Here is a 26,847-nt window from a genome sequence, read left to right on the forward strand (position 1 = left end):
GTGATAAAAGAAACAAGGGAACCTTTCTTGAATTTCATATATGATAGTGATCCCTTGGAGAAGATGTTTTGGGAGAGAGTGGTATTGGTAGGTGATGCAGCTCACCCCACCACTCCTCACTGTGTTAGAAGCACAAACATGTCCATATTAGATGCAACTGTGTTAGGAAAATGCATGGAGGAATGGGGACCACAAAACCTTCAATCAGCTTTGGAAGAGTATGAGTTGATTAGGCTACCAATGACCTCCAAAGCAAGTTCTCCGTGCTAAAATAATTTTTAATATATTTATATATCAAATTATTCCACCTAACTATTCAAATTATTATTTTTTTTACATGTGTATAAAATTTCAAGTATAAAAAATTATAAATCAAAAAATATAAGAAATAAAATAGCATGAGTATTTAGGAAGTAATTAAACTTGTTTTTAAATGATAAAAATTATTTTAACATGACTATAAAAGTTATAATTAAACTTAATTATTAATTTGGTTTCAAATTAGAGAGGACAAAATTGAATCATTTTAAAAATTTAGGAGACTAAGTTGAATCAAAATTTCAAATAAAGGGACTAAATTGAAAATAACCAATATTAGCTTCACACGTGGTACAATGACATGCCACATGGTAGTATATATTTTTTAAAATAAAAGATAAAAAAATTCTCAAATTAACATGTGTCACAACCATAAAGTGACATGTGGCAGTTTAATTTTTAAAAAATTAAAAAAATTAAAAAATTAAAAACAAAATTAAAAATAAAATTGAAAATTCCACAAAATGACATGTACAAAGACGGTATAACGTCAACTTAACTTAATGCAGGGACCAAATCAAACATTTTTAAAGAATTAGAAAACCAAATTGAACCAACAAATAATAAGGGAACCAACTTGAATCAAACCAACAAACTAGGAGACCGAAACATTAATTAAGCCTTTAAATAATAATATATACAAAAAAATTATTTTACTTAATATTAAAATTTACGTTAATTAATTTTACTTATTATTTTGATATTAAATTTTAATTATTTATTTATAAAATACGATTAAGAATAAAAGTAATCACACCGAAAAAGTTAAGATGTTAATTGTATAACTAATATTTAAACATAATTGATTGTGTTGTAAATATTTTAGTATATGTACTAAATAGTGAATTATTCACGTGATTATAGTTGTGTTAGTTTCAACATAGCTTATATACACACAACCCATTAGCATATCAAAATGACAAGTAATTCATTTATCATTTTTATAATCAATGACATTAATGATTTTTCTATTTTGAAGTTGTTTTAAATTCAAACAAGATTGGGAAAAATAAAAAACAAGGCCTATACTAGTTATTTTGAAGATGCTTGAGATGAGATGGATTGGTGCTCATAGAGATTTACATGTTAAACTTATGGAAGTCATTTTGAAGATTTGACATTTATTTTTAATTTTAAAATAATACACTAAGTTTAATTGTTTAGAAGTGATTAATATGTATAAGTTGAGAGTTATTTTTTAATTGAATATTACTAGCTTTTTTACCAAGATAATATATTTCAACATTGGGTTAAATTTAAATTTACTTTTACAAAAATTGAATAATAATAATAATAAGGTTAAATCATTCCATAGGTTTCCAAATTTGTAGCGAATTCTCAAGTAGGTCTCCCAATTTTCATTTGTCTCAATTGTGTCCCTAATTTTGAAAAACTGCAACAATTCAGCCATAACCGTTAACGGCCGTCAAAGACTCGTAAATAAACAGTGAATGGGATTGTCGAGGTGTTGTTTTTTACTGACGTGGCTCGATCACAATTAATTACTAATTAAGTTTTAAAAATTATATTTTAAAAATTAATAATACAAATGCTCAAGAATACCAGAGGTGTTTGTTCTGAAAGAGATTTGGGGGAAAAGCAGCGACCTAGGGTTCTTGCGTGAAGGGAAGCGAAACAATCTGAAGAGAATAGAAGGGGCAGAAGGTGCTGGAATCGAGTTGCTTAGTGGTTTTCCATCATCTGAATCGCGATTTGGTATAAATAGAAGCGTAGAAGGTGAGTTTCTCTGTATGGGTTTTCTGAATTTGGGAATCATTTTTTCGGTGCATGTTCTGATGTTTCTTGTGTGGGGAACCGGAGTATTGATTGTTGTTTGTCGGTGTTTAAATATACATTTTTTGGCCCACTATGTGTAAATGGTTTTGCGTTGTGGTCCCCATGTTTAAAGTGCCGTTGTAGTGTCTTTTTCGGTGTGTTCTGTATTTAATATATGTTTCATATTTTTTTTTGTCGGTATGTGATTAATGTATAGGTTTATGTATCTATTTCTATACGTGTTTGCGTGATGGACGAGGAATTTGAGGTGGTTTTTCACCATGGAGGTAAATTCATAAGTGATGGGAAGTTGCGGTACGAATATGGGGAAACTACTAGGTTATCGTTCGACCCAGACATGTGGAGCTATTTTGTTGTTTTAAACGTGATAAAAGGGATGGGGTATGTTGGAGAAAATAAGTTGTGGTTCTCAGTTGGAGGTTCTTCAGTATTGGATGACAAACTGCAGCTTCTGTGTGATGATAGTGGTGTGTTGCATATGGTTAATATCGCAAGACTGAATGGTGAAGTGTTATTTGTGGAACACTCATTGTCTGAACCCCAAGTCATTGAAATGTTGGAGTATTATCCGGATGAACCTGAGACACAGGAGGAGGGTGAACCTCAGGCTGAGAATCAGAGTGTTCCTGTTGCAGTAGATGATATTGGATGTGAAGGTGAATGTGATGTTGAGATAAGGGAAGTGGGAACTGAGGCTGATATTGGTGGTGTTTTAAGTGACGGTTTAGAGTGTGAAGCTGAAGGTGAAGATGAGATCAGGGATGATGGAGTGCAGTATGAAGTTGAAGGTGATGGTGAGATCAGGGATGATGGAGTGCAATGTGAAGTTGAAGGTGATGCTGAGATGAGGGAGGATGGAGTTGACTGTGAAGTTCAAGGTGATGGTGAGTTAAGGGATGTTGAAGTCAATTGTGAACCTCAACCTGCAGGTGAGATGAGGGAGGATTTAAGGGATGTTGAAGTTACTAAAGAAGTTGCAGAAGATGTGGGGCATACTAAGATAGAAGAAGATGGTGATGTTCACAGTTGGACTGAGTCTGGACCAGATGATAGCATGGATGAGAGTGCTGACAACCTACTTGATGTTAATATTGATTGTGATATTGATGACGAACTACGTCATAAGGAGTGGTCTGGTAATGTAGAAGTTGAAGTTGAATCTGGTCCCCGTGGACAATCAACTGCATGTGGGCCACAAGTGAACCAAAGCTATGACACTGACGTGGAGGATGATGTTAGGGGGTTGTCGGACAATGAATGGATATTTGATGAATATATGAGTGATGTAGTAGATAGTGATGACGAGGGGTATGGAAATTTTAGGACTTTTACAATGCCCAAGGCAATGACTGATTATAAATGGGAAGTGGGGACCTATTTCACTGAAAAGGAGGAACTTTTAGAAGCTATCAAATGCTATGCACTTGAAAATGGGAGAAACATAAAGTTTGTTAAGAATGACAAAAGACGAGTGAGGTTGAGATGTATAGGTGGAAAAGGAAAATGCCCATGGACAGCTTATTGTGGTTACATTAAAGCTATTAAAACCTAGCAGTTGCGTAAAATTGTAGATAACCACACATGCAGTAGGGAATTCAACCTATGTGTACTTAGTTCAAAGTGGTTGAGTAAGAAACTGGAAAAAACTGTTAGGGAAAATCCAAGAGTAAAAGGAATTGAAATCCGGGAAAAAATTAGTAGAAAATGGAATGTTGGTATCTCAAAGTGTATGGCTTATAGGGCCAAAGCCATTGCAGCACAAAATGTTGAAGGGTCCTTTAAAGAACAATACAAAAGGATATATGATTACGCGCATGAGCTTCTAGTAAGAAATCCAGGATCAGCAGTGAAAGTTAATGTGGAGGAGAATGAAGGGGAGACAATATTCAAGAGGTTTTACGCATGTTTGAAAGCATGCAAAGACAATTTCATTTCATGCAGACCTATAATTGGATTGGATGGGGCTTTCTTGAAAGGGAAATACGGAGGAGAGCTGTTAACAGCCATTGGTCGAGATGCTAATGACTAAATGCTGCCTATTGCATATGTAGTAGTGGAGGTTGAGAACAAGGATTCCTGGTCGTGGTTTTTAGAGCTGCTTATTGAGGACCTGGGTGGACCTACAGTGTGTACATCCTACACATTTATATCTGATCAGCAAAAGGTACATTCAAATGCAAGTTCAATTCCCACTTATTTTTGATATGAAAATTTTTAACCTATTCTTATATATATGATATTGTCAGGGGCTGCTACCAGCCATACAAGAACTTCTGCCTGGAGTTGATCAACGTTTCTGTGTAAGGCACTTGTATGCCAATTTCAGAAAGAAATTTCCAGCCAAAAGTCTGAGACGTCTTATGTGGAGAGCAGCTGCAGCCACACACCTACAAGCATAGGAAAGGGAGATGAGGAATATAAAAGATGTGAATGAAGATGCATTTAAGCATCTAATTGCAATCCCACCCAGGTAATACAATTTTCAATGCATTGTTTTCAATGGTCAGTGATTTTATATCCAACCAAATGGGATTGTATGCTATCATAATTGGAATATTTCTGTTGTACTTAGATATTGGTCGAGATCCAGATTTACCACAAAGGCTCAATCTGATACTTTGGTTAACAATATGTCTGAGGCCTTCAATAGTGTATTGCTGCATACAAGGACTAAGCCTGTGATAAGCATGTTGGAGGATATTCGGGTATACTTGATGAGAAGGTGGGCAAAAAACAGAATGAAGATACAATCAATATCAAGATCCATTTGTCCCAGAATTATGAGTAGATTTGAAAAGGAGTCACAATTAACAAAGTATTGGATTCCTAGGTAAGGATTGAACTTTGTTTACCTTGAAAAAATGAAAGATGTCTAATTATTGGTGTTCTGTGTGTTCTTGCAGCTGGTCAGCAGAGAAATTATTTGAAGTTAGGCACGTCTCGCAGTTAGGGGAGAGGTTTGTTATCAATATAGATCAACAATCCTGCACATGCAGGAAATGGAGTATAACTGGTATACCCTGCTGTCATTCACTATCTGCAATGCAGTTTCTAAACCTCAATGGAGAAGACTTCATCCCAGCAGTCTTTAGGAAGTCCACTTATGAAGAGATATACACTTCCATTATATTTCCCATCAATGGCCAGAGTTTGTGGGAGAAAACTCCATACCCTGATGTTTTGCCCCCCTCGAAGAGAATTTTACCAGGCAAACCGAAGAAAGAAAGAAGATTGGAGCAATGGGAGATAAGAAGAGATGAGACAAGACTGAGAAAAGGTGGTTTACGTAAAACTTGTCGTCTCTGTAAGCAAATTGGGCACAACAGAAGGGCTTGTCTGAAAGCTATTGAAATTCATATGGCTGAATTAAGGGAAGCCCAACAACGTCGTCCAGGTGAAGGATCCCAGCCTCCACCTCAACCAACCCAGCAACCACCTTCATCTCAAGCATCCCAGCAGCCACCTCCACCTCAACCGTCCCAGCAGCCAACTCCACCACAAGCATCCCAGCAGCCAACTCCAACACAAGCAACCCAGCAGCTAATAGCACCACAAGCAACCCAGCAGCCACCTCCACCTCAAGCATACCAGCAGCCACCTCCACCTCAACCATCTCAGCAGCCACCTCCACCACAACCATCACACCAACCATCACGAGGTGCATCAAATGCCAGAGTGAAACTGGATGCTAGAAGGGGTTGAATGGCATGAAGCTGCATGTCTTGTTTTTTTTGTGATCTTGTTTTGTAACAGCTGTGAACCTTTAAGGTCCTTTTGAAACTTTTGAATTTCTTTACTTCCATGAACACATCTTTTAATATTACTACTCAGTCGGTGGACCACTTTTGTTATGTAATTTAATATTGCTACTCAGTGGGATGACCACTTTTTTGATGTACTTTGTGTTAATTCAGGACCTCTTCATATGGAATCTATTATGAATTACCTCTTGATATGGAATCTATTATCAATTACAAGTCTCATGCTTTTCATTCACTGTATGTACAATCAGATTTAAAATTACCATATGTGGATACACTTAAAACAATAAATCGAAATAGCTTCCAATTTCATTCATACTCAAACATAAATACAGTACTGGAAATAACCATTCCAAATAAGATACCAAGTTATAACCACTAAGGGACACTACAACAACTAATCACGCATTCTTTATCAGCACTGACAGCACTATTACATTAACCACAGAAACAAAGATAACCATCCCAATCAACACCTTCATCCATTTCTCAAATATGGCAACTTATTTCTCCAAGTTAGTAATCGTTTTCCTATCACCATCACTTTCTTCAGTCTTCACCAAAATTTCACCCCTTCCTTCGCAATTCTCACTGTTACCAATCTCTTCATTTGTATCTTCAGTCCACCATTTAAAGTAATTGCATCCACCATCTTCATTTCCACTCTGCGACAAAATTACAGAAACAGTTATCCAATATACCATTCAAAAACACAAAAAAATACCTTCAACCTCTCTCACCTTATATTTTGAACAACCCCAAAATTGTTTTCCCCTGTTCTTTACTATTTTCGCAGTTCGTAAAACTGATTTCTCTCCACAGTAGCAAAGCGGTGTGAACCCAAACTCCTTGATCCTCCAACACCACGTGAAGATAAACTAGGGTTCTTCTTCCCCCAACCATTACAAGTGCAAGAGGAATAAGAATGGCAAAACGACATTTGAGGATGAAGAAAGAAATGCACCAGGTATGTATCCAATGAAGAAGACGACTTCAGTGGAGAAGATGTTGAGGGGAAGATGAATCCATTTAGGGTTTCATTGGATTTATTTGACATTTGACACGTAGGCTACAGTAAATTTTAAATACCACTGACACGTATCCGTTTTACTTGTCCACTTCATCATCTAAAAACGCCGTTTACGCAACTTTAACGGTTATGGCTGAATTGTTGCAGTTTTTCAAAATTAGGGACCCAATTGAGACAAATGAAAATTGGGGGACCTACTTAAGAATTCGCTACAAATTTGAGGACCTATGGAATGATTTAACCTAATAATAATATAAGTAACGTTTCTTTCAGATAATATTGCTTAGCCTATCTTCTCACATAAATATATGCAAATGCCAAACTTAAAAGTTGTTTTTACATGTTATTCAAATTCAATATGTACGGTAACTATTTTTTATTTATAGAAATATAATATTTTTTAAAATTTAATAAAACAGTTACAATTTTTTTTCTATTCTATTCTATTCACTTAATTATTCTTTCTGTATAATAATAATAGTAATATAAGTTGTTTAAAAATTAGGTAAAGAGGTGAATAGATAATTAATAAAAAATAGTCAATGGTTTGTTCAACTCACAAAGTAATAAATAAAACAAACATATGAAACTAATCAAGATTAAAAAAGTATAGAGTATGGATGTCAATGACACGGGTAGTAGCTCCTCCGTACCCTATCCATTGGATAAATATCTGTCATATACCGGTATCCATATTCGTACGGGTATCCGTTATATACATACCAGTATATTTTCTTAAAATCCATGGATATCCACGGGTATCCGTGGGTATTTACAAAAAGAAAATTTTAATATTTAATAACAAATTTTAACTATAAATTCAAATAAAAATATAATGCATAACATTTATAAATTTCAAACAAAGTCTAAATAACTCATTTAAATATTATTCAATGACCATTTACAAATAAATGGAGATTTTTTAAAATCAATTGATAAAAAATAACTTGTACTATACCTAGGCATACCCAAACAACTACTCGGTCTAACCCGCCTACACATAGTCCAAGTATAAAATAGAGTAAACGGATGGCTAACCAGACAACATAACACACATGACGGCTCAGGTAGCCTATATAAAGGATAACGCGTAATAAAGAGCCGCTAACTCAAAACCTAAGAAATTGCAAGTGAGGCCCCTAGCGTCTACTTGTTGACACTAGACTTGGAGCAATCTTGGAAGATCCACTTGAGAATTTCATCAAGAAACATCAAATTGGCTTGCCAAGAAGAAGAAAATTCAGACTTGGAAAAGGTGTATTCAATCTAATTTTTAGGTTGTGTTCTAAGTATACTTTGAAACTCTATGTTTTACTATTTTTTGGTTAAAACAAGTGTGTGTGTGTGTGTGTGTGTGTGTGATAAACTTGTTGTTTTTAGTTGTTAAAGCAAGTGTGTGTGATAGCCTTGTTGTTTTTGTTTGTTGAAGCAAGTGTGTGGTATAACCTTGCTTGTGTGATCTTTTTATCTTAGAGTTTAGATTTACCAAGTGTATATGTAAATCTTGTAATTCTTGAGATATAGTGAAAATCTCTAGCTGTGGTTTGCTAGGGGAAAGTAGATGTAGATTCTAAGGAATCGAACCAGTATAAATCTTTTGTGTGCTTTATCTCTTCTTCTCTATATTTTGACATGGTATAAATGCTCTAAACATTAAGCATCCAATCACACTATTTCAATTGATTCAACAAGCAAAGAGTTTATCAAAACAGTCTCGAAATTGCTAAAATTGGGCAAAATTTGTTACAACCAATTCACCCCCCTCTTGGTTATGAAATATTGGTGCATCAAATCTAACAACTTAGAGAAATAGTCTCGAAATTGCTAAAACTGGGCAAAATTTGTTACAACCAATTCACCCCCCTCTTGGTTGTGAAATATTGGTGCATCAAATCTAACAACTTAGAGAAATACATGAAGGAATATGCGACTACCATTCAGGTGCGCAGACCATGACTACAAGAATACTTAGAGCCGGCTACTTCTAGCCAACCATGGAGGCAGATTGTCAAGCCTTCATTAAGAAATGCATACCATGTCAGAAGTATGGCAACCTCATTCACCAGAAACAAGAACAATTGCAGTCCATACTCTCCCTGTGGCCATTCGCAAAAAGGGGAATGGACATCTTGGGACCATTCACCCCAGGGAAAGGACAAGTGAAATTCCTCATCGTTGACATTGACTATTTCACGAAATGGATAGAAGCTAAGCCATTAGCCATCATCACAACACAACAAGTCCAACAATTTGTACGGAAGGACATCATATGCCGCTATGGAGTCCCGCACACTATCATAACCGACAATGGCTGACAGTTCATAGATAATGCACACTATCATAACCGACAATGGCCGACAGTTCATAGATAAGGAACTCGTCAAATTCTACACTGGACTGAGAATCAAACACATCACCAGCTCAGTGTAACACCCACAAACGAATGGCAAGCTGAGGCCGCCAACAAGGTCATACTAGTCGAATTGCAAAAAAGATTAGATGGCGTAAAAGGCCGATGGCCAGAGGATTTGTTGGAAATACTATGGGCTTACAGATGCACCTCTCAATCTGCCACCAATGAATCCCCCTTCAGCTTAGTTTACGGAGTAAAAGCAATGATAACGGTCGAGATTGGAGAACCTTCCTTACACCGACAAATGTACGACCACAACCACAACGAACAAAATTTATGCACCCACCTAGACCTGCTGACTGAGCTACGAGAGAAAGCGCATATCTGAAATATAGCGGTAAAACAGAGGGCGGCCAGGAAATATAACTCGAATCTATGCCCGCGAACGTTCGTCAAAGGGGACCTAGTTTGGAGAATGACCAGTAGTGCAAGGAAGAAGGATGGCAAGTTCTCAACCAATTGGGATGAGCCATATCGAATACGAGAGGATGTAGGAGGAAGCGCCTACAAGCTTGAGCAATTATCAGGGGAAGAGATACCGAACACGTGGAATGTATCTAACTTAAAGTTCTGCTTTAGTTAATCCTGCCAATGTAATGAACATAGTTTGTATACTCTTTTTCCTCACCTGGCATTTTTTCCCTAAGGAGGGTTTTGGCCAGGGAGTTTTTAACAAGGCACCCAAACTTCATGAATAAAAGCAAAGGGTTTTTCCTCTTCTCAACAGATTCACAGATTACTTCTTAAGTTTTCCACCACTTACCAAAGTAAGCGACCTAGGTCGAACACAAATTATTAAGTTTCTTTCTTAAGTTCCCTACCACTTACCCAAGTAAGCAGCCTGGGTCGAACACAAATTATTAAGTTTCTTTCTTAAGTTCTCCACTACTTACCCAAGTAAGCGGCCTGGGTCAAACATAAGTTATTAAGTTTCTACCTTAAGTTCCACACCACTTACCCAAGTAAGCAGCCTGGGTCGAACACAAATTATTAAGTTTCTTTCTTAAGTTCCCCACCACTTATCAAAGTAAGCGGCATGGGTCGAACACAAATTATTAAGTTTCTTTCTTAAGTTCCCCACCATCTACCAAAAGTAAGAGGCCTAGGTCGAACACAAACTATTAACTTTTTTTCTTAATGCTCCCCACCACTTACCAAAGTAAGCGGCTTGGGTCGAATATCAAAATTATTGCGTTACTCTCTCAAAACTCGTCAAGTTTATTTCTTAAAACTCCCCCCACCACTTACTAAGGTAAGCGACCTAGGTCGAATATCAAAACTATTGCGTTGTTTTCTCAAAAATCGTTAAGTGATTTTCTAAATTCCCCACCACCTACCTAAGTAGACAACTTGGGTCGAACATCCAAGATTGTTACGTCATTTTCTCATTCTTGTTATTTTCTAAAAAATTTCCCACCAATTAGCAAAGAATAAGGTCTATGACGTCAATATCAAACATATATAACAAGTCCAAATCAACAAGATCATCAAACAACATGTGCCTATAACACGAGCTAGTGGCATCATACAACGCAATAGGTACATAAAGCGCATTCATCCGACAAATATATATAAAGCATTCATCATATTAAAAGAGCAAGAGAAAAAATGTACAAATTATTACAGACTTAGGATGAAAAAAGAATATCAAATGTTCAAATCCCTAACTCCTAAGTCTTTGTCTGCTTCACATTCACCTTCACGGCCACAGCCTCATCAGGGTTCGCATCAGGTTCCTCCGCCACCTTCTCAACCTCCTCCTCCGGGCTTGATTCCGTTTCATTCACGAGTTGCCCATTAACCACATCTTTGTTCATGTCAAATTTGGCGTCAAACGCGTCAATATCTTTGTGGAAGAAGGCCGCCTGCCATAAACCCTTCTTAAATTCGTTAGTGTGCTCTTTCAGTTCTTCCAATTTGCTCTCAAGCCCATCATGTTTCTCTTTCAGTTTGTCGTAATCGGTCTCAAGGTCAATAATCTTGTCATTGAGTTTTTTCTCAGAGTCCAAACCTCTGATTCTCCATGACCCTAACCTTTTCCTCTCCTCTAACCATTCCTCCATCTCATTCTTCCAAGCCTCTTTTCCTCTGCGTGCTTGTTGGTTTGGACCTTCAACTCCTTTTTGAGCTCCTCCACCTTGGACCAGCTACCCTCCTTCAACTCTCTTTGGTACAAGCTACCCACTCTGCGTCCCAAGATCAAGGCCTTGCTGCTAAACTCCAGCATAACATTGACTTTGGCGTTGGGTTCTATTTTGTCGATAGAGTTAACCAAAGACTCTGCCAGATTAATCTCAATATCACGTCGGACTGTAGTCTCCAGCAACTCGATTAACCCGACCTTAGGCTTTTTTGAATCGGAAGAAGATCTCGGCCCCAACAACGTGGCCCTCACCTTTTTTACATCCTTCCCACCACCTTGCTTCACGAGCACCCCCACTTTTCTCTTCGTACCACCATGGACATGCGCTTGCACCAGCGGATCCTGAAGGTTGGGGACTTCAGTATTCCCAGCGCTTTTGGCCTTGACAGCTTTCTCCTTACGAAGGGCCTAGAACAGATTTAGGTTCTTCTTTCCAAGTTGCGCCATGTGACCTGCAATGGCAGTAAAACACTGGTTAGTTCACTCAAACATAACATAACAGTTAAAACACCAAAAGATACCTTCTAAATCAAGAATGGGATGCACAGAATAATAAACTCTCACTAAGCCCTTAGTGGTCATCTTATCATTAAACTTCATCAAGGTCTCCACCACTTCCCTATATTAGGTAATGACAACTCCTCCCTCTTCATATCCTCATAACGTCGAGGGTCGTCGGTCCAGCTGAATGGAAATTTCGTACTCCCATCGTCGTTATAAAAATAGGAGCATCCTGGCTCCTTTACTACAACTTTAAAGAAACCATCCTTAAAGTGTTTAAATGATTGAGTGAAGGCCTTCAATCTGCTTATTTCGGGTCGGCTTATCAGCGACAGCCAGGTAGTTGGACTCTTGGGGCGAGTGTCGTAGAAATACAAGAAACATTGTGGCGACGACTACAAATACAAAGACCGACATAGTACCCAGAAGGCTTGCAGGTACGCCCAACCATTGGGATGCAGCTGAGTTGGGGCAACATTGAGCAAACGTAATACCCCCATTGTGAAATCATCAAGGGGCAACCTCACGTACAGTTGAGAAAAGTGACACATTTACATATAGAAAAACGCCTTTGATGCTCCCTCCTAGCCATGACATACGCAGTCAATCGTGCTTACTCTTTCCAAAGTCATGATATCCTGCCTGATATTCCTCTCCAAAACAGGTATACAGTTTAGCCAAGAGTTTAACAGCCGGGACCATCTAAACAAGGAATGTTGGGTTCACACGTCCTCGACCACCCATTTGTATTCGGATCTCGCCGGCAAGCTACTTTCCGCTATCTCTTCTGGCGGATCCTCCCTTATTTCAGTAGTCACTTCCATTGGGGTCCTCCCTTCATCGGCTAACTGACCACTAATCTTACTCCCTGACCGACCACTACCCCCTCCCCTTGAATATCCACTCCCACTACCCGAACTAGATGTTGACACGCTACTGGTAACACTTGACATTCCTTTTTAAGTTTAAGATGACGACAGAAAGGATGAATGTATCAGACAGATCTCACGCACACAAATCACTCTTCTCAAACTTTAGCAAATGAGGCAAGATGAACAAATGCTTCTATTTGAATCTATTTATAATTAACATTTGGACAATAAAAAGGTTTTCCCGCCCAAAACAATGAGAAGAGGAAACGCCACGACGAAGGCGAAATATCGCAAGTTAAAAATGGCTGTGCGAATCCCTCTAATAGGACCCTTGACAACTAACACCCCTTCACATACCTCCATCACTTATGATATAGTCTTACCAATGTTCATCACATCTCAAGACTGGGGGACTACCGTACCACCATACCAAGAAGTAATTATTTCTTGGCGAAAAACCAAAAACCGTCAAAGTAAACACACAGATTGCTACATGACCCACATCACCAAATATCAACAAACCGGTATTTTCAACACATGTAGCTAACATTGATACGGCTCATCACTTACTCCAAACCGATAACATCCAAACCTTCAACGTGATATATCCCGCCAAAGGCTGGGGGACTGATGTACTATACCTAGGCATACCCAGATAACTAACTACCCGGTCTAAACCGCCTACGTATAGTCTAAGTATAAAATAGAGTAGACAAATGGCTAACTAGACAACATAACACACATGATGGCTCAGACCACCTATATAAAGGATAACGTATAATGAAGAGTCGCTAACTCAAAACCTAGGAAATTGCAAGTGAGGCCCCTTACATCTACTCGTTGACACTATACTTGGGCTTGGCTCAAGCCCATCCAAAATTTGAAAATTGGCCTAGCGCAATTAAGGGGCCCAACCCATAAGAAGGGGCAAACATAATTAATAACTCTATAAATACACGTGGACCCCAACAATTAAGAGGTACACTTTCATTAATTCTCTAATCTGAGATTTGACTTTTGAGATCCCTTTGCTGACTTGATCGTTGGAGTCCTTTCCGTAGGTAACCCCTTAAGGGTCCAAACCGCCTACGTTATGAGACGACATGTACAACTCAAGAAGAAGCCAGCTCGAGAGGTCAAGGATTGGGGTAAGGCATTACTTATGTTCCTTGACATCCCTTATTTGTTTCCGCAGAAACATAACTCATTCAAAATCAATGTGTTAATATTTTAATCTTGTTTTTTATTTTTTTTAATTTAAATTATAGTATAACGGGTACGAGTATTCACGAGTACAAATATTATAATACCTGTATCCACCTCATTACTCACGAATATCCATTTTTAATATTCATTTCTTACCTGTTGCAGATTTTATCCATAAATACCCACAAGTGTGAATTTTTTTAACATCTCTGGTACATAGCGAAGAGCAAGCGATTACTAACACTCGTTGATACTCTTTCTGTTGTGAGTTGCTAATTTGATGCGAAATAGATGTCATTACTTATTTTAGAAAAAATAACTAAATATTTAGTATAAATATATATAAATTTCAACTAAAGTGATCTTATTTAACAAAACCATATCTAAAATATTATTCATTTAATTGGCATTTTATTGTCGATGAACCTCTTCTATTTTTTTATTAAATGCAAAGAAAAGTATTTATTTTAAAATAAAATAGTATTACTAATTATTTTTTTAGTGAGTATAAATTATTCTTTTTATATTAGAAATAGGAGGAAATTGATATTTAGCACGATTAAGGTGAATTTTAGAAATTGTGTATAGAGTGTGTTAGTAAAGTCGGGGAGAGAATGGACAGGTTAGAGACTTGTTTTATGAATGAAAGCACCACTTTATTTGCAGCATACATTCAAACAAAAGCTGAGTTGTTTACTCTTTTGAAAATGAAAACATGACCTACTGAGGCATAGTTTCTTTTGAAAATATATCTCAAAAGGGTCACAACATTTCTATGAAACTTTCCTATAGTAATAAAAGCAAATTTAAAAAAGAAGAAATACCTATATGATGCCTATATGAAGGTGAGAAAATAAAAAGGTTTGACAATGAACTTTGTTTGAAATTCTGAACTCATAGGATCATATTGTGTAGGCTGCAGCATTAGGAAGACAGAGAACGAGGTTAGTCACTGATTACATTCTTAAGGTAAGAGTTCAGATTCATCAAATAAAGAAAATATAGAAGGCTTATGAAGAAACACCATGATATTTTCATGTTTTACTTTTTTAAATAATGTAGATTTTTGGACTTATAGTGCGTGCTGACATTATGGTAGAGATGGAATGATAAGAGGGATCTTAGGAGGGCAGCAAAAGAGAACCACAACAAGTAGTTTTTGTTTATCAATAACACCATGAAAAATAGCTTAGAACAAGAATTGGGAACCTGTAAAGAAAAGGGGAAAATGTAATTGAGTTTTTGGAATCTATGGGTTTCAAGTGTCCTGAAAGAAAAGGAGCTGCTGACTTCCTACAAGTATGAGTGCGATTCACTTGGTATTGATTTTAAAGCTTTTCTTGTTTATATTTTATGGATTGAAGGTTAATTTTGTTCTTGTGGGGGTGCAACAGGTTACATAAAAAAAGGATCAAAGCCAATATTGGGTACGTAAAGATGAAACTTACAACTTTGTCACCGTAAAGAATTTCGCTGAAGCATTCCAATTATTTCACATAGGGAAAAAAAAGTAGGAGAGGAGCTAGCTACTCCATTTGATAAGTCTAAATGCCATCCAAATGCATTGACCACAAAGAAGTATTGTGTTAACCAAAAGGACCTACTGAGGGCTTGTGCCAGCAGAGAACTTTTACTTATGAAGAGAAATTCGTTTGTCTACATACATATTCAAAGCCACACAAGTGAGAAACATTCAATCACTACTAATTCTGTTCATATTATCTGATTTGAAACTAGAACCAAGCACAAAAATAGACTGAAAATTCTCTAAGACCTGAACGAATGATCAGGTTCTCTAGGAAGACTTCTCTAGGTACAGAGAAGAAAAAAAAAAGAAAAATAAGATCAACTTCTCCATAAACAAGAAAGAAAAAAAAGAAGAAGGAATAATAGTCACATAGCCAAAGGGACAAATCTCACAGCAGAAAGAAGTAAGAAAATATAACATCCAGACACAGTGAAAAGATATGTACGATTCAAAATTAACACCAGCTTGGAAAACCCTTTCAGAGAAGTATAAGAATGATCCAGTAACAAGGGAAATGAAGCCAATAAAAGATACCCAATCACTTCATCTTAGCCTCTGTGAACAGAACATGACGATTAACCCTAGGATCAAATTTTCGAAACTCAAGCTTCTCTGTGAACTGCCTCGGCTTCCTCTTCACATAGAAAAATCCAGTCCCGGCAGCAGACACTAGTTTCACAAACATCTGAGCCTTCTTCTTCTTGTCACCCATTCTTCACTCTTGAAAAAGCTATCACTATTATAAACGCAAGAAATATTCACCATGGTCAACTACAATTTTTTTTTTTCAATTAAAAAAAGTTATACATTTTACCCAAAAAGAAAATCATATAAAAACATTGAGAATCAGTTAAAATCAACACATTACACACATCAAAATCGCTATTCAACTCGTAAACCCTCGAGCCTAATTAACTCGCACGTAGAATCACTTTTGAGTAAGCTCGTATTAACTTAAGCAAATTCGCTCAATCTCGTGTAACATCGCGAGTTTGGAGTCGATTCAGCGAGTTCAGTTAACCACTAGATAATAGTAAAAACCTACAGTAAATTTGTTTGTTTCTAGGTCAGGATTTATGCAGAACGAACCTGGTTAACAATTGCGTGATTCACTGGTTATCTCTTGCATTCACCTATCTCACAGATCTTAGTTGGTGGTTTTCTCTAAGGTTCTGCGTTGGTGTTTTTCCCAAATGTCATAGTGAGAGGTAAGAGAGTGATAATAAGGGTAAACCTGGTTGTCGTAATTTGAAAGGGTAATAAGGGAAGTTAAAATTTGATAGGGTAATGAGGGAAAGAAAGATTGCAGGCATTAAAGGAAGCATTTGAGATATTCTGAACTATTATATCAAAACTGTTGCCGGGTAGTTCCAGTGCTGAACTATTAGCTACATTATTTAAATAAATCATTGTCCACTAGATTTAAATAAATCATTTTATGCTATTTGTAAGTAGTCGGATTGTTTAAATCCACATAAATTAAAGATTATTATGCATCACTTTAGTTAAAGAATTAAAAAAAAAAAGAAGTAAGTGGTGGTATAATTTTTATATTTTTACAGAATAGCTAACTGAAGTGACCACATAATTAATCAAAAGTTATTATAATTTATACCAATATTATAGAAATATGATTAGTACATTCTCATACTTTTAAAATTATTTCTACAGATCCAAAAGTTATCGTAAAATTTATTAAAGTTTAAAATTATAAAAGATTTAAGATTTAGATTTAGATTTCATGAACATTTTCACAATTTTATAATTTTAAATAGATTTTGCGGCAATAGAAAAGAAAATATCTGATTGTATAATTGATTTATTCTTTCTTTAATTACAATCTCTAGATTGATTTAGCCATTTCGTAATCATAGGTTTTATAATTTCTCTAATCTCTATTTACTTACCGCTTTCCAATGCATCAGAGAAACAATTATGCCTATCCTTATATTCAGTCCAAAGATAAATAATATTTAGTGAAGGACTATCTAAAGAAATGCTTTATAAAAATACATATTCTATAAAATATATAAAATATAATTGATATTTCTATAACTTTTCTATACGAAGAATTATGGATATTTCTGGATCTTTTATAAGAAACTTGGTTGATATTTGAAATATTATTTCAAATGGTATACAGAGGAGTTAAGTAGGCTAGAATGTACAGAATAGTTAAGTATGTTAGAGTGCACAAAGGAGTTAAGTATGTTGGGTGTACAAAGGAGCTAAGTAAGCTCGAATGTACAAAAGAGCTAAGTAGGTTGGGAACATGGAGACACAACCATTCCAATATTGGAGGTGCGGGAGTAGTTGAGAGGTGTACAAAGGAGCTAGGGGGTCGATTATATCTCGACCTATTCCAATTGGTGAGGTGGATGATGGCTTAGCCAGGATGGCCAAGATGGTCACCATTAAGGGTCATATATATCTTGGCCTAGCTAGGCAAAGAGAAGGTCGGGTTTATCTCGACCAAGGCAAAGGGCACGAGTGTCCTGGCCTAATATGAGCAATGTATGGGCGTACTAGTAGTGGCAATTCCAAATGAAGTAAGGAAAGATAACGGGACGCTCAACAATATCGGTAGTTGTGATACGATATTGATAAAATTATTAACATTTATGAAAGGATATAAACAAAATGGAAGGTAATAAAGTTAAGGTTAGTGACAAATAGTATAAATGTAAGGGCCCATGTTTACAAAAGGTATGCTTTTCTAAGCTCAATCATCCTTAGATATCTTTTCAAAATATTCCTAACTTGAGCGTCAGAGTGCCTGCAGGTACCCACCCTCCAGGAGTATCGTCAAGGCAGCAATCAGAGACAAGTCATGAGGAGCATAAGTCAGAGAAGGAGACTCTTGAGATCGCTTGTTTCGGTACACCCAATAAGTCTCACATCACTTAGGAGTCGAGGTTAAGCGCAATTTAAATACTCCATCCACCATTCGAGGCACCTTTTAAGGACAAACCTGTGACGGAGCACAACGCTGCTCCAAAGCGAACAATAGCTCAGGAACGCTGTGATTGTTCTTAATGATGGCTGTCAGACGAACTTGGGTCGGATCGGAACATTGGCGCCCATCGTGGGACTAATAACTCCCCTTGCCCTCGATTGGGGGGCTTGTTCCGGTACACCCTATAAGTCCTACATCGCTCAGGAGTCGAGGTTAAGCATAGTTTAAATGCTCCCTCCATCCTCTAAGGCGCCTTTTAAGGACAAAACCGTGACGGAGCTCCACACTGCTCCAAAGTAGACAATACCTCAGGAACGTAGTGGTTGTTCCTAACGATGGGTGCCGGATAAACTTGGGTTGGATCGGAACAGTTAGTTAAAACAAAAATTTTGAAAAGTAATATATAATTGATTTATGTTATTACTAGATGAAATTAAATGGTTTTGTTGACATAATGTAAACATCTAATTTCGTCCGAACAAATAAAATATATTAAAGAAAATAAGAATAATAATAATAATAAGTAAGAAAAAATGATAATGGATAAATAAAAAAGGTTGAATTAAGATTTATAAAAGAAAATTAAGAATTTACAAAAAAGATTAATTAGTTAATTAGAAATTAAAAGAAAAATCATATTTTTTCAGTTGTGCTTGTTTGTCCAATGTTGGTTAAAAAGGCTTTTTGATTCATAACCCCTTTTGTCTATAGGGGGACTTTTCCCTACACCTCCAATCACTTCTTTAGTACCCCATAAGATTTTAAAATTATCAGTTTATCCTTTGTTAAAATATAAATTTTGTTTTCTCTTTCGTGTTTAATGCCCCCATAGTTGTGCCCACCCCTAATTTTAACCTAGTTGTGCCTCCTCTACATCCACAAATGTTTCCTTCTCCTTCCTTGCCTCTTTTTGCTTTCCTAGATTCGAGAGTAGTGCATCTTGCAAGCTTTTGCTCCCACATTCGTAAGCGTCTTCCTTCAAGTAAGTTTTTTTTTTTTTCATTTTTACGTATTATATTTGAGAATAAGTTGGTTAGATTTCAGATTGTTAACCATTATTTTGATCTGCTGCGTTTGGCTTTCTCGTTTGTGTTCTATGGTATAAATGAATGCTTTGAACATTAACGAGGTGACCGTTTATGATGCATTTAACTTGGATTAGATCTTTAGATTGAACAACTTTAGTACCATTCATTGTGAAGACTCTTACGGCTGTCTTTGGTCTTCCAAGTTGATTCTTTCCTCCATTGTTTCTTCCTCCATTTCTTTTCTCCTTAATTAATTTTTTGCATTCATTGCGATAATGACCCAACTTCCCACAACTGGAGCAAGTTACAATCTTTGTGGTGTAGTTTCTTGATAGATGAGGTCCCCCACAGTGGAAACATTTGATAGGGTTGGTTATGCCCGGAATGTTTTTGTCCCAAAGAATTCTAGGAAGCATGAGATGGACGTTGAAAGGGTTTCTTATTATTGAAATCATTACTTTTATGCCTCAAAGGCTCTCTTTGCCTCCACTGAGTTTGTCTTGTTTGAGTATCATCCTCATAAATCTTGCAATGATTTACAAGAGTAGGTAATAAAGAAATCTCTAAATAACCAACTGCTTGTTTAATATTAGTACATATGAAAGAAAAATGAGAAATGAGTGAGGTCTTTATAAACCTTAAATATTACTCTTAATGAACTCAACAAACAATAGAGACACTTAGGGCCTATAATTTGAGTTACAACCACAAAACTCAATCCCATATTATTAGACATACAGATCCATATTCCACTTTTGATGATCCACTTACGAATAGCAAAAACTATTTTGGGAAATGATTATGTAGTTAAGTATTTATCATAAAAAACATTGGTACAATCATAATTATTGCTTTCTCAAGAATACTAGCCATTTATAGGCCTATAAGAGAGATATATACTCACTACCTAACCTTGGCAATGCCAAGTAGGTATCAAATAGTCCTAAGTTTGGCCTATGAATATCCTAGCTCAAGATGTTATTCTAAACTATCTAGATACTCACCTACTTGGTAAAACACTCTGACATTGATTTTATCTCAACTTATTGAACCAGACTTAAGATTCTTTATTCATTGACATACTCTTAGACATATTCAAAGATCATAAAATGTGATGACTATCAAGTTATATGATCCTTGACCAATAACATATATACACGATATACAAGGAATATAAAATAACAATAAAACATATAGGTAACTTTCTTTTATCCAAGCTCACCGAATAAAATAATATTTGCTTTTACTTTATTTTGATATTTTTCAAATTATAAAACAATGATAAAACAAAATAAAAATCAAAGAAAGAACTTTAAATAATTAACTATATACGGATTAAAATGTTATAAAATAAAATAAATTATCAATTAATATAAGGATCCGTGCAAAACTGAAGATAAATGAAATGAAATGAATAAATAAGACCAATACATAATTGGGAATAAATTACTAAAATAAATAAATAGGATCAGTGCATAATTGGAGATAAATTAAATAAATAAATAAACATGACTAGTGTATAACTAGAGATAAATAAAATAAAATAAATAAACAAGACCAATGCATAATTAGAGATAAATTAAATGAAATAAATAAATATGACTAGTGCATAACTAGAGATAAATTAAATAAAATAGATAAATAGGATCTGTGCATAACTTGAGATAGAATTAAATAGACAAATAGGATCAGTGCGTAACTGGAGAAAAATTAAATTAAATAAATAAATAGGAGTGCCTAACTGGGGATAAAGTAAGAGAAATAATTAAGCAGGACCAATGCATAACTAGAGATAAAAGATGAAATAAATAAATACGAATAATGCATAACTTGAGGTAAATTAAATTAAATAAAATAATTAGATATGACTAGTGAGTAATTGAAGGTAAATTAAATTAAGTAAATAAATAAATAACACCAATACTTAACTAGAGATCAATAAATACTATAAATATAAATAATTAAAGAGGATAATAAATGAAAATAAGTTAAATGGTAGTAAATAAAATAGTATAAGATTCAAAATAAATAAAAGGTTAATATAACATCCATGAGTTTATCAAGATTAATATAGAAAGAACTTAACATCACTCCCCCTTACCTTGTTGATTGAAGGGCACACTAGTAATACTTTAAGAGGACTATGATCTCTTCGAATTTATTGAAGGACACACTAATAATACTTTAAGAGGACTATGATCTCTTCGAATTGATTGAAGGACACACTAGTAATACTTGAAGAGAACTATGATCTCTTCGAATCTTTTGCTCCAAACTTTCTTGCGCTTTTTCACTCTATGTTTTATGTATTTTTCTCTCTCTCTTCTTTCCTTCTTTCTTTCTCACATAAGTTTTATCTTTTTCCACATTCTCTCCCTATTTCACCAATATTTATAAGTCAAAGTGCAAGGATTCATACATGTGCATTAATTGCATGATCACATTTACCTTAAATGCACATTATTCCTTCTTACCTCCTTTACTTCTTTCTTTTTCTTTTCTTTCTCTCTTTCACTCCATTCTTTTATAAGCAAACCATGTGCACACTTATTCCAAATCATGATAACATGTAATTAATGCAAAGATTATTTTCATTAATGAAGAGATAAACCTTATATCTTTCTTTTTTTTCTTACTTAATCACTCTTCCCTCATCTCTTTTGCACTTTCCTATCACATTCACACATATGCTTTAGGTGTCGTGTCAAAGTGATATTGCATGCATTAAATGCAATCTTATCACTTCTTATTCTTATGTTCCCATATTCTTATCTTTTTCTTTTTACTTATTTATTTTTTCTTTATCCTTTCTTATCTCTTAGATTTAAGATTAGAATATTCCTTTATTTTATTTTATTTTTAACCTATATATTAGTAACTTGTCTTTTTGATAATATATATATATATATATATATATATATATATATTATTGTTGTCATTTATTATTATTTTTATTTTATTTATTCTTAATGTTTCTTAAAAACTACTTAATTTCTTTCTCAATGTTCAAACTATATCTAAATATAATACAAAGCACTAATAAAAACACAAGATTTGCTAACTCTTATATTTAAAGTAAATATAAAGTAAATAATATAATTTATTAAAAGTAGGGATGTTACACAGTCAAAATAAGGTGTAATGAAATTTAACTGCTAACTAACCTGTGTCAAAACGATACACAATAAGAACGATGAGAAAGAGAAAGGCTCCAGAGGGAAAGGGCGACCACCAGAGGTTCAAATAGTTAGGGACCACGCGCACCAAAGCAAAACGTTTCAGAAAAACTCCGTTTGGATGGAGAGCACAGAGTGTATTTAAAACGTAAGAAATTTGGAGGTGCAGGGTTTGTGTGGAGAGCATAATATGTATTCAAAACGGGATAAATTTGGAGGTTCAATGTTTCGGTTAAAAACATGAGAAATTCAATAACTTCTTTTAATTACCTCAACTACCATGGTAAGTAAGGATATAATGGTAATGAAAACTGACACTTGGGGGTACAAAAGAAGCTATAGGAGGTGCAAGAAGAAGTCCCCTTATTTATATTCACATTTTTTTCAAATAGTAAAATACCTAGCCCAATAACCACACACTAACCTGTTCATTCATTCACGTAAAGAGCTTATCTCTACACCTCCAAACAGTTCTTCTACACCTTCAATGAAATTTTAAATTCTCACTTTACCCCTTAGTTAAAAGTAACTACATTTTTTCTCTCTCTAACTTACCCACCCCAAGCTTTTTTTTTTCAATCGATGTCGACATCTGTTGCCTTAATTTATTCTACGGATGTCAATATCCGATACTTTATTTTTTATTTTTTTATGTTTTTGCCCGTTACGAATGTCGACATCTAGTATTATATTTTTTTATCTACGGATATCAACATCAAGGGTTTAATTTTATTCTACGGATATTAACATCCGATACTTTATTTTTATTTTTTTAATTTTTTTCCTATTATAAATATCGACATCCAATATTATATGTGACATCTCATTTAAATAGAACAAATTTACTAAATAAAACATCACATATATATAATATAAAGCAGAGCATAAGACAAAGAGTATATATGTATCAACCCTTACAATTATCCATAAATATACTTAGAAAGAGAGGCTAAGGCACACCACGATGCCATGAACAAAACATAATTTAAGAGTATAAATGTTTCACAGAAGAATGCTCATAGAGCAAGAAATTACAAGGCAATAGTGCCCCAAAAGATGCTTCATGGAGTAGAATTTCCAAATCATGCATGCTACATTGTAACGTTTCCATCATCTTGGTGACCACTAGAGGCTTCCACATCTGCTCACACCAATACGTTGGTGATCATTGCAAAAAGAAAAAAGTCATACAGAGAAACAAACATCAAGCAGAAAGGGTAAACTAGAGTAAAAGAAAATTTTCAACATGTATGGCAAGTAGATAATTAAAGCATCTCATAGATAGGTAAAATAGTAGGCATTCAAACATGTGGTATCCAACAAATGCAAGACCCTTGATGAGTCATCATTTTCCTCCATTTCACTAGCCTTTGTGTACCCATTTGACAGTTGTTTAGTGCTTAATTGTTCATCTTTAGTGTGTTTTCATCTGTTGGGCTTTATTGGGCCACTGTTCCGAATTTGGGTTAATTTCACATTATTTGGTCTAATTTTCGTTTTTAATTATTTTTAGGTATTTGGGTGAAGCAATTTTGGAGCTTGGATATTAATATTCAGTTGAATAGAGTTGCCACATCATTTCCACGTCATTTCCACGTCATTTCCACGTCATCTAAGTGAATGAGCCAAATTTGAGGCTAGTAGTGGCATTTTTGTAATTCTAAGTGACAGAGTGACATTTTTGTAAATACTAGTGGCAAGGTTGATTTGACCACATGAATGGGAGGTCTCTTAGCTCATGCAGTCGCACCCATCATCTTCCCCACTAGTGGCAAGGTTGATTTTAACTTAATGTATTGACTACTTGAAGGAGATGCAATTGAACTTTGAGGTTCTGTTTTGGATTCATGTTTTGTCTCTCTTCATCTTGATTTTGTGGTGAATGGTTACTTTTAATCTGTTAATGCTTAATTTCAGATTGGGTTGGTTGTTCATGTTGATTTCGTTCATGTTTAATGAATTGGATTAATTGTCATAGATGAATGGATGTATGCATTGCTTAATTGCATATTGAAACACATTTTTAACCCTCACTTAGTGGGTCTGGATGAGTGGATTGGGTGAGACAAAAACCCTAATTACAAGACCTATGATGAGTAAAATTGCATTCAAATTTAAGGAGTCAATACTGATTTTAATCGTTCTATTAACATTTGCAAAACTGTTGAAATATATTTTCATAATTCTACAATCTAAATCTGCCAACCCCCATGTGTTATATTGTTGTGTTCATCTGGAAATTGAAACTTTGGACGAAAATATTGGTCGTTGGGAGACGACTTAGTTCAACTTTCATATACTGCATTTAACTATTTTAATTTGGTGGGGTACGGTCTCTATCAACCCTATGACTGAATTATTCGGATTATACTCTTGATATAGAATTCTAAAGGAAGTATGCACATGTGCTAGTTTCTAAACTTTGAAGAGTCTAGACACAAGGAGTTATCATCCAACCCTACCCCAAGGTTAATCCCATGATTTTCTAAGGCCATTAATCTACCAAAGACTAGGACTTTCTGCCACTCTTACCACATCAATCATTCTACTCTATATGAGCGTGAATGATTATTAAAGTTCAGGATAACTTCATTTATCTAGACATCTCTTATATAAAGGTATACATTAACCACACCATCACCAAGAGTTTCCCATGAAACTCTTGTACCAATAACATTCCACTTGCCATCTCAAGCACCACATATGTTGCAATCATCTCATGTCGGATTAAACACACATGGCAATCATGCTTCATGCAATAGAAAGGTACGGATCAATACTAGAGACAACAACCAATTCAGAGGAGAAAACAACAATAAAATAGTCCTTGCACTGATCTCGCTCAAGCCAGAGATCCTCGCTCAGGTGAAAGAGACCTTTTCGCTCAGGTGAAAGAGACCTTTTCGTTCAAGCGAGCCCATCTTGCTTGGGCGAGAGCTCGGACAGTGGCCTCCCAAGTTTTAGCGAGTTCTCGCTTAAGCGAGCTCTCGTCGCCTGGGCGAGATTACTCTCGCTCAAAACTAGAGTTCACCGCCTATGCAACCACTCGCGCAAAATCTCAGAGACGGGTTCCTGCTACTCTCGCTAACGAAAGTCGTTCGCTTGGTTAAGTGAAAAATAGAAGAGATAATGAATAAGTGAAAAAAAAAAATGATAAACAAAACCTAGCAGAAAAAGGATTGGGTAGGAACTATTTTTCTCTCTATACCCAATTTTAAACTTTCACACTCCCATGTATTAATAATTAGACTACACTACACTCATATTACTTTGCGTACCCTGTATTATTAATTAGAGGCTTATGTTATTTGCATCTGTTTTCGATATCATTTCATATTTTTATTTGGGTTTCAGGACATATATATCCATTTTTTTTCTTTAAATCAAAATTGCATTTTTAATATTAGAGATTATTGATTATTAAGTTGATTTAAAAATATTTTGATTACTATTTTAAATCTCGACTTACTTGATAATTATAATTTTGATTTGATTTAAATAAAATTTAATTATTATGTTAGTTTCAAACTTATTCGATAATTATAGTTTTCATTCGATTTAAATAAAATTTGGTTATTAAAGTTTCGAATTTATTTAATAATCGAATTTTTTCATATAGTTAAAAAATAATTATCATATCTATATCTAGTCTTGAATTTATCTGATAATAATTTTTTATCATTAAATTTGTCTGATAATAATTTTTTATCATGTTAAGTCTCGAATTTGCTGTATGAATAAAAAATATATTAAAATTTGAGATTAAAATAATTATTAATCAAATCAAGATTTTTAAAATAGTTTATTTTTTTAAAATAACTATGTAACCTTGTCAGTCACAATTAAAAAAATTTAAAAATGTTTTCTTATTTCACATTTGTCTGTTCTTGATTTTTAGGAAAAAACAAATATTCGAAATTTTGATTAGTTTTGTACACTTAGTTAAAAGAGAATTGTCTTCAGACAGGAGTGCTGGTAAATTCTCCACGTAATCGACTACTGAAATTAGACTGATTTCGCAGCAGAACATTTCTTTTGATTTCGTAGAGCATTTCTTTTCAGGTTTTCTATAATTTTCCTTGTTTCCATAGTTTTCCTCAGTTCTCCCTGATAAATGT

The 26,847-nt window shown here is 35.0% G+C and overlaps 1 protein-coding gene and 1 pseudogene across 2 annotated transcripts; one reads left to right on the forward strand and one right to left on the reverse strand.

Moving 5' to 3' along the window:
• The first annotated feature begins 55 nt into the window (after positions 1–55).
• LOC146885699 (uncharacterized) lies at positions 56–4,517 on the forward strand (annotated as a pseudogene). Its single transcript, XR_014995639.1, has 2 exons — positions 56–4,279; positions 4,362–4,517. The product of XR_014995639.1 is annotated as an uncharacterized LOC146885699 (transcript).
• An 11,207-nt stretch (positions 4,518–15,724) lies between these two features.
• On the reverse strand, positions 15,725–16,674 carry LOC114187359 (uncharacterized). The gene is made up of 2 exons (XM_028075597.2): positions 16,659–16,674; positions 15,725–16,305 (listed from the first exon to the last, which is right to left on the reverse strand). The coding sequence occupies exon 2, from the start codon at positions 16,279–16,281 to the stop codon at positions 16,108–16,110; it is 174 nt and encodes a 57-aa protein (XP_027931398.1). The 5' UTR covers positions 16,282–16,305; positions 16,659–16,674; the 3' UTR covers positions 15,725–16,107.
• Between the last annotated feature and the right edge of the window lie 10,173 nt (positions 16,675–26,847).

The sequence above is a fragment of the Vigna unguiculata genome, chromosome 6 (genome assembly GCF_037176805.1).
Source record: "Vigna unguiculata cultivar grain cowpea cultivar isolate G323 ecotype 2 chromosome 6, ASM3717680v1, whole genome shotgun sequence".
Lineage (NCBI taxonomy): Eukaryota > Viridiplantae > Streptophyta > Magnoliopsida > Fabales > Fabaceae > Vigna > Vigna unguiculata.

Excerpts from the sequence above, each read along its gene's own strand:
- LOC114187359 (XM_028075597.2), bottom strand. The coding sequence starts at position 16,281 with ATGGGTGACAAGAAGAAGAAGGCTCAGATGTTTGTGAAACTAGTGTCT.